The 9,084-nt window shown below is 47.6% G+C and overlaps 1 protein-coding gene across 1 annotated transcript; it reads left to right on the forward strand.

The window, feature by feature from the left end:
• The first annotated feature begins 4,869 nt into the window (after positions 1-4,869).
• LOC109758391 (carotenoid cleavage dioxygenase 8 homolog B, chloroplastic) lies at positions 4,870-8,579 on the forward strand. Its single transcript, XM_020317242.4, has 5 exons — positions 4,870-5,398; positions 6,625-7,368; positions 7,480-7,673; positions 7,773-8,065; positions 8,153-8,579. Exons 1-5 carry the CDS (start codon positions 5,096-5,098, stop codon positions 8,299-8,301), a joined length of 1,683 nt encoding a protein of 560 aa, XP_020172831.1. The 5' UTR covers positions 4,870-5,095; the 3' UTR covers positions 8,302-8,579.
• Positions 8,580-9,084: the final 505 nt, after the last annotated feature.

Below are 9,084 nucleotides of genomic sequence, written 5' to 3' on the forward strand. Positions count from 1 at the left end.
AAAAATCAGGAATATGAACATTACATCGATTTGCAATTCATGATATTTGTGCTAATGTTCGTAAGCCAAAATTTCAACTTCAGTCATCCCTTCGGGAACTTGTTGGAGTGCTACAACCTTTCTCCACCCACAGAGAAAATCTAATCACTTCAGATGACCGAGCCGATGGGCATGCTGCAACCACCAACACCATCCACATGAACAAGAAAATGAAGAATAAATGTCCCCTTTTAAACACAAAGTTAAGATGATTTTACATATTGCAAACTCTAAACAAATGCTTTAAGCGCAAGAGATGTCTAGATGGGAATAGCTTGGCTTGTACTACTGAACCACCACGTTTACTTCTTAAGTGGTTAAAGTCCGACACCTAATTTTGAAAGATGGACCCTAAAGATACATGAGAAGAGAAGCTAGTCTCAAAACTAAAATACCTATGAAACAACTAAAGGAGGGGGGACCAGAAGCAGAAGAAGGGATCCCTAAAGGCCATGTGGGAAGAATAATATATATACTAGAGGATACCCGCGCGTTGCAGCGGGAATTGGTGGATGAAAATCTGTGTTGATAACATGAGAACCAACATTTAAAATACATATGACTTATTATATTTGATAATGTAAGTAGAATAATTGACTAAAAAACATTTTCCCATGCATGGTTGAATGTTTTGGTGGATTTTCCCCCATGCATGATTGCATATTGAGATGGACTTTCCCATTCATAATTGTATGGTGAGGTGACATGCTTGCATGATAAGATAAATAAGTTAATGGGGATGACTATCTTAGGTATATAAGATAAGAAATGCCTAGTTTCGCTAAAAAAGACGCATCTCTGATGATATGTGTTTGCCATAGTGGCTCACGTTTTCTGTCACCCATGTACAACCCTCGCGATTATATGATAGAATCAAGATAGTCATACATGTGTTGTCGTATATGTGTTCCATGACAATAATCACTTTTTCATCATGGTAGTGTCCACTTTCATGACAAAAATGACCTGTCATGCAAGTGTATCGTGAAGGGTAATCGACATGTGGCAACCACCGTAACGGGTCGCGATAAGCTATCAGGTGCGGGTTCCAGATCCGATACCCGTTAAAGACGCCGAGCTTGACGATCCTCCGCGTGTCGGCTACTCACTTGTCAACGGAGTAATACGCCATCTTTTCATTGAAACAAGTGTCGCTCATCCAATGGACCACATGCGCCTATTAAATATAGACATGTGGCATGCTCCAACAGTGGCCCGTTTTGTTAAAATGGTTGTCCCTGTTGATGGCTGCCAGGTTGACCTGACTTAGTAAAAAGCTAGCAGATCTGGCCACGAAAGGCCCTTTAACGGCAATGCTTACATACAGCCCACTTACAGCCTGGGTCCACCCGGCCCATTAGGACCTGTGTGAATTGAGCCCATTCAACATGGTTCCTGTTGATATTTTTTACCAATATGTGGCCCGTAGTTCCTATGTTGATATTGGTTTAATATTGAATCTTAATTATTTTTGTAAATCTTCCTTAGAAACCTCTGGAGCATCTATAATACCTAAATAGTTCATCCCCATTAACTTACTCCCTCCGTTCCTAAATATAAGTCTTTCTAAAGATTTCACTTAGAGACTACATACGGATGTATATAGACATATTTTAGAATGTAGATTCACTCATTTTGCTCCGTATGTAGTCCCTTATTGGAATCTCTTAAAAGACTTATATTTTGAAACGGAGGGAGTATTTCTCTTGGCATGCAGCCTATCCACCTCAGCTATTCTGCCATGTCATCGCCTCTCTACAGCCTTCCTCTAAAAAAGTGGCCATCGGTTTTTGTCCTGTGGTCTGTTTTTCTGCGCGTTCAATTTTCTATTGCTAGCAAACTGGCAGCCCATAAGTCTAGCGTACATGGCAGCCCATCCGTTTCCAATCGTTTTGTTTTCTGCCACTAGCGAACTAGCAATTAAAGCAGCCCATCATAAATCCACTAGAAACGACTGGACGGGAACTGATCTCGGCGATCAAGAAAAAAATGTGTCGTATTCTTCTCTTCCATGCATCTTCTTTTGCCCTCCCTACAAATTAGCTTGAACTCCACATGATCGCAACACTGCTTCTCCTTGCGATACATACAGTGGTCATCGCCTCCATTTTCTGTAACAAACGAGCCATTCTAAAAGACCAGATGCATCGTATCCTCCACCTCCCAGGCTCCCACCGCATTTTCCCTCATGAACAAAGCAACGCTTCGTCTGCGCATCTCATCTTCAGCCGCCGCCGCAGGAATCCAGCTCTGCAATGCACGACCTTTTCACCACTCAAAGATGTGGCCCGATCTCGGTGAAATCAGGCCTCGACCTATTCAGGTGGCGTATTCCAGCGTGATCTCGACGAGGCATGGGGCGTGTCTCCGGCCGATGCGTGTTTATCGCCTTCAAGATTTCGTCTTCAAGGACGGACTACAACTGCGGTGCACAGAGCAATGAGAGATGGTGTTTCTTTGTGACATCTTCATCGTCCTTTGCCTATTGTACTATTGCAGGAGTACTACCTTAGTACAAATCTAGTAATACTACGGTGTATACCTTTCAGAAACCCCTAAAAATCCTTTCAAAAAAGAGAAATTTTTGCCGGGCACCATCAGCGCCTATTCTGTTTGTGTTCCTGCTATTTATTTCCCATGGCCATTGGCGCCTTTAGTCCTAGAACATCTATAGTTTTCAGACATAGTTTTTCTTTTGCAGATGAATTTTATGCATTGTTTCTAGAGGAACCCACCAGTTAAGTTAATTCAGTATCTCTACGCCTTTACTACTCTGCTTTGTTGGGAGATGCTTACTGAATTGCTTAACACAAGCTTTAATGCCGTGAATCAAACTAGCAGTTGTGCAATTTTTTTATATTAAGCATTTGATAGCTCAAGTGGTTCTATTCCAACACACTTAGATTTCGATGGTGCTGTTGCTGATTGTCTTAATGTCTTAGACACTTCACTAAAAGGGAAAGCTTGCAATTCCCTCTGCCCTCTTATCTCCATGTATACGTAGGTACCTTATTTAACCTGCTCAAGTAGCAGGTGATTGATATGTTGCTTTCACCTACATCGTCATTTCTTGCAGGCACCTTCTTCTATTTTCTTTCAGCTGGAATATTATTTGGAGTTCTCCTAAAATAATATTCATTGGATTTTTCAATTGCGAAGTTCCATCTTCTTTACATATAATCTACATGCACAATGTTACTGATCTCCATCCAATCTCAGTGTGTGATCTATCAGAATTTTGTATAGCTTACATATAATGCCCAGACTCATTAGCACATTCTAATATTTTGTAGAGATTTCATATTATCATTAGCAAGATGAAGCCTGAGTACGCTATCATCCCTTCATGTCAAGTACCCGCTACTACTATCCCTTAATGTCATTTGGAAAGAGGAAGTATGTTCGTAAGTGTGCTCACTAATTATCATATAAGCTACCAGAGATGTTAACGAAGACAAGAACAAACTAATGCTTCCAGTTTATTAGCAGATACGACTATATGTTGCAACACACCCTATTTTTTACGCTTCCTTTTATATATGATAACTTGGTTATATTTTGTAGAACTTATATATGTAATTACATGCAGAAGATATATTTACAACAAGACTCACATATAATACACAATAAGTATATCAAAATGGCAAATTCCTTTCATCGCATCTCCATTTGAGAATCCGGTTCTGTGTTGTTTATATACAATATTATTAATGTAAAGGATGCGAGATTACTTATGCCATAACACTATATTTCTTTATAATTATATTGCAAGTATTGTGTCCATTCCAAAAAAACTCATCTTAAGATCATATATCCATATTATTGAAACAAAGTTATTCCATTCATGCATTACCATGTGCGTAGGACTAAGAATTCCCGCAACAACGCGCGGGGGAATTATCTAGTTTTTCTAGTACTAGTGACGAGCAGGCCGACAGATATTTTCAGTGGCGGGTTACTAGCGACGAGCGTCCTGCTCGTCACTCTGCAGGAGTATGAGCCAACGGTCAATTGAATTAGTTAGTAAAGAACAATTAGGCCGCTTTCACGGTAACAAGGTATTGGTAATAATGCCAAGTATACACATATGTGGTTTAGCTGAGCGCTGAGCACCAAACGGAGCAATCGCAACTGGTACTAGGTCGACTCGGCCAGAACATGACACCGTTATAGTTGTATCTATGCTATTTTACCGAACGCTAGCTTTGAACCGCTTTGGAATTTTCCCATATCCGCATCGCGTTTCCCCACGCAAGCTCCGTCCCAGTGACAAATATGTACCACTCCCGTTTGTCCCCATCGAACGGTTAAAACCGAGAGAGCCGAGGCAAGCCAACGGCCCAGCGATGAGGTTAACCCGCTGAAAACGCCGGTGCGTATGTACGTGCGTACATGCATCCGGTTCGTCGCGCAGAAAGTCGTATACACCCGACAACGATCTTCATCTCGGCCCCGCAAGAAACCAGCGTTTAACTTTCCCGAGGCCCTGACCGCGACTGCAAACGCTCCAGGCACACGTGCTTACGTGCGTTACGAAGAGGCACAAGTGGCAACCGGCATTGGGTGATTTGGTTCACTTAGCATACCACAACAGTTCTTATAAAGGTTTCGTCAGGTTTTCTTGAAAATTTCCCCGGAAAAATTTGTCATCATTGTACATAAATCCTCTTTTTTGTCTAAAATGAAAAGGCAGTGCTTCTGCCGGTTCCTCGAAAAAAAAGAGGCACCATTAGGTGGTCGCTAGACCAACCAGCTGCAACATGACAAGCGGGATGCAAACAGCATCCAGGGGTCTCAAGCAGTGGAGATGCCGAATCGCCTCGCCCGTCGACCCGTCTCATTACGTCCGCAGATCATCAGATATGCGCGCGCCACACACATGCACCCCTGGGCCGGGGCCTCTTCGGGCGGGCTATATATACGTCCCTTCACCGGGGTAACATTCCAGACCAAATCTTAGCAGCAGTCCACACCTGCCTAGCTCTGCTCACGGCACTTGACTTGGGTGGCGCCACAGCTCACCGGCTCTATCTTGCTAGATTGCCAGACAACCGCCATGTCTCCCACGATCTCATCTTCGCTCTGCACCGTCGCCGCCCTGTCCGGCCGGCCGGGCCGTCGTGCCGGCCAGCCGGGAGGCAGCAAGCGGGCGGTGGCGCAGCCTCTCGCGGCTGCCGCCGTCACAGAGGCGCCGCCGGCGGTCATAGCCCCGCCCCCACGCCCGGTCGTCGGCGCTCCGCGGCGCCGTGGTGGGCGCGGCGTGGACGGTGGCGCCGACGAGCTCGTGGCGTGGAAGAGCATCCGGCAGGAAAGGTGGGAGGGCGCGCTGGAAGTGGAGGGCAAGCTCCCTGCGTGGCTGGTGGGTGAATTGCTTTCCTTGCACAGACCCATCTATCTATCTATCTATGCATGGTTTTCGTCTTGTTTTCTCTCCCTTCCTAGAAGATTTTTCATTCCTGAACTGACGTATACTAACCTCAAACATCTTATACTGTCTGCCGGTGGCCCAGGCGAAGGTTAGCCGTGCGTTTTCGCTTCAAGAATGTGAATCTTTTCCGTTACTTCGATTCAAACCTTGACCGTATGCATGCATGTTTTTTCTAAAAAAATGTTTGATAAAGCATGCATATCTTCCTGTTGCTCACAAAAAACGAAAAGAAAATTTGGAAGGCATATGCATGTAAGCACTTTTAGACCAGGCCACACAGCGTAACACATTCTTTCCATTAACCTAACTGCTTTCATCAAGGTGTCGGCAACGCCAAGCATCCACACTCACAAAAGGTGAATTAAAGCAAGCATATATGATACTCTTCTCTTTTTTCTGCGGGGAAAGCATATATTATACTCGTACAAGCAATTAACAAAGAAAAGTTTGGGCCAGCGTTGGACACGTCCATGGCATGCTCATCAGCGTATCGGTCTAGTAATAGCTAGCCTAACGAGGAGGGGTATATTACATAGAGTTGCCAACTTTTATCTTCCACTGTAACTGTCAGTTGGGGAAGCACTTGACGCGCATCTTTAGTTGTGATCGACAGCGAAGAGGTCGACACCGATGTACTAATTTACACTAGTATAGAACGAACAGAAGGCCTAGCTAGCGAGCGATAACGGGATGGCATCTCGGCACTCACGATGCATGCTCGCGGGGAAGACAACATATATACCAAGATTCTCTGCTGCTCCACTCTTGAGCGCTCACGACGGCGACAATGGCGTCTCTGTCTCATGATGATAGCTTTGTTGCTTCCTGCAACTTTTTTTTATGAAGCTAGCTTTGTTCCCCGCAAATTCCAGACAAAGGATAAAACCTTCTTGTCCCTCCCTCCACTTCCAGTGATGAGCTCACTGTGGCATTAGACTCTGTGCGTGCGTGCCACTTGGACAGTGACTTGGAGGAATTAAATCTGCAGGTGTATGCTGCAGTATAATACGGTTAGGCTCGTGACTAAGCTGTGATTGTAATCGTCCAGCTAATCATCTTTGCAATCATCTACGATCGATAACTTAATCTACCTCGACGGATTTGTTGGTTGCGCCGCAATAATTGATCGGGTGTTTATTATATGCGCTCTGTTGCAGGATGGCACGTACCTGAGGAACGGCCCGGGCCTATGGGACCTCGGGGACTACGGCTTCCGCCACCTGTTCGACGGCTACGCCACGCTGGTGCGCGTCTCGTTCCGCGACGGCCACGCCGTGGGCGCGCACCGGCAGATCGAGTCGGAGGCCTACAAGGCGGCGCGCCGGCACGGCAAGGTGTGCTACCGCGAGTTCTCCGAGGTGCCCAAGCCGGACAGCTTCAAGTCCTTCGTCGGCCAGCTGGCGAGCCTCTTGTCCGGCAACTCCCTCACCGACAACTCCAACACCGGCGTCGTCCGGCTCGGCGACGGCCGCGTGCTCTGCCTCACGGAGACCGTCAAGGGCTCCATCGTCGTCGACCCGGACACGCTGGACACGGTGAGCAAGTTCGAGTACGAGGACAAGCTGGGCGGCCTGATCCACTCGGCGCACCCCATCGTCACCGACACCGAGTTCTGGACGCTCATCCCGGACCTGATCCGGCCCGGCTACGTGGTGGCGAGGATGGACGCCGGCAGCAACGAGAGGCAGTTCGTGGGCAGGGTGGACTGCCGTGGCGGGCCGGCGCCCGGGTGGGTGCACTCCTTTCCGGTCACCGAGAACTACGTGGTCGTGCCGGAGATGCCGCTCCGGTACTGCGCCGCGAACCTCCTCCGCGCCGAGCCCACGCCGCTGTACAAGTTCCAGTGGCACCTCGAGTCCGGGAGCTACATGCACGTCATGTGCAAGGCCAGCGGCAAGATCGTAAGTTCTACTACTACTATATCACGATCGATCCGTCGTATACGTACTAGCCATAGCCGTTTGGTCTGGGTCTCTGACATATTTTGGGTTGGAATTGTATTTTACCAAAAGGTGGCGAGCGTGGAGGTGCCGCCGTTCGTGACGTTCCACTTCATCAACGCGTACGAGGAGAAGGACGAGGAGGGTCGTGTGACGGCGATCATCGCCGACTGCTGCGAGCACAACGCCGACACCTCCATCCTCGACAACCTCCGTCTCCACAATCTCCGGGCATTCACCGGCGAGGATGTCCTCACCGATGCCAGGTAGGTGCTAGTACGATACTACATCATTTTTCTATCAGAGCGCGAATCTTGACGCATGGGCTAATACTAAGGTATATCTGTTTGGTCATGGACGTGCAGGGTGGGGCGGTTCAGGATACCGCTGGACGGCAGCCCGTTCGGCGAGCTGGAGGCGGCGCTGGACCCGGAGGAGCACGGGCGCGGCATGGACATGTGCAGCATCAACCCCGCGCACCTTGGCAAGGAGTACCGCTACGCCTACGCCTGCGGCGCGCGCCGGCCGTGCAACTTCCCCAACACGCTCACCAAGATCGACCTGGTGGAGAAGACGGCCAAGAACTGGTACGAGGAGGGCGCCGTGCCGTCCGAGCCCTACTTCGTGGCGCGCCCCGGCGCCCTGGAGGAAGACGACGGTTAGTTTCTTCTTCTTCTTCCACGTGCACCCATCGCTATTTGTTGTGACTGTATTATCTGACTTGGGTTGGGAAATTGTGGTGTAGGCGTGGCGATATCCATGGTGAGCGCCAAGGACGGGTCGGGCTACGCACTGGTGCTGGACGCCAAGACCTTCAAGGAGATTGCCCGGGCCAAGTTCCCCTACGGGCTGCCCTACGGCTTGCACTGCTGCTGGGTGCCCAGGGACAAGTAACACATACCAGAGTACCAACCGGTGCCATTGTTTCTCTGCTAGCTTCTCGCATACAGGATCAGCGAATCCAAGTCGGTGGTCGCTAAAAGAAAAGAAAAATCCAAGTAGGTGGTGCATACGTGGATGTTTGTGTCGCTACAAAGATAGTCAGATCGCTAGTGGTAGTTTTATGTAGAAAGGAAGGAAAAAGATATACACGTAGACAGATGTGGGATGTTTATAAAGCTGGGCGAGAGCCTTTCTCGATAAAAGATGTGCGACGATGTTGTGTACGTGAAGTGAAACTACAGGGAAGTGTGTACGTAGCCCAGTTCCGGTTATCAGTGCACAAGTAATGCACAATGTGTAATGTGTACATAATTCGTTGTTGCCAGGTCCATAGTGTTGTTTACGAGTATATGTCGTACCTCTAGGACTAGCTGAAATTGTTGATTGATGATTCTATTTTCATGATCATGGGCATTGACCATAATGCCGACAACATTTGAGAGCACGATGTTGGAAGAACGCTCGTGTTGAATTGAACCAAGATTGTTTGTTATACTTTGAGATTTTATCGTCTGAAGTCTATAGTTCATAACATGGGAGCTAACATATGTACGATTTCTTAGGCCATGAGAGTATCGAGTCACTCCATAATGGACAGTGCGCTTGGGGTTGTTCCAACGCCATCCATAATAAGGTGATCATAACGGGAACTTACGATTCATCGGAAACGTATGACGAGGGGCTCCATAGCTCGAAACCAGGACTTGCTCCTCCGACGATGGAGAGATATTCTTA

The sequence above is a fragment of the Aegilops tauschii genome, chromosome 3 (genome assembly GCF_002575655.3).
Source record: "Aegilops tauschii subsp. strangulata cultivar AL8/78 chromosome 3, Aet v6.0, whole genome shotgun sequence".
NCBI lineage: Eukaryota > Viridiplantae > Streptophyta > Magnoliopsida > Poales > Poaceae > Aegilops > Aegilops tauschii.

Coding starts and splice junctions, on each gene's coding strand:
- LOC109758391 (XM_020317242.4), top strand. CDS start 5,096: ATGTCTCCCACGATCTCATCTTCGCTCTGCACCGTCGCCGCCCTGTCC. Junction 5,399..6,624: donor GCAAGCTCCCTGCGTGGCTG/GTGGGTGAATTG, acceptor GCTCTGTTGCAG/GATGGCACGTACCTGAGGAA. Junction 7,674..7,772: donor GATGTCCTCACCGATGCCAG/GTAGGTGCTAGT, acceptor ATGGACGTGCAG/GGTGGGGCGGTTCAGGATAC.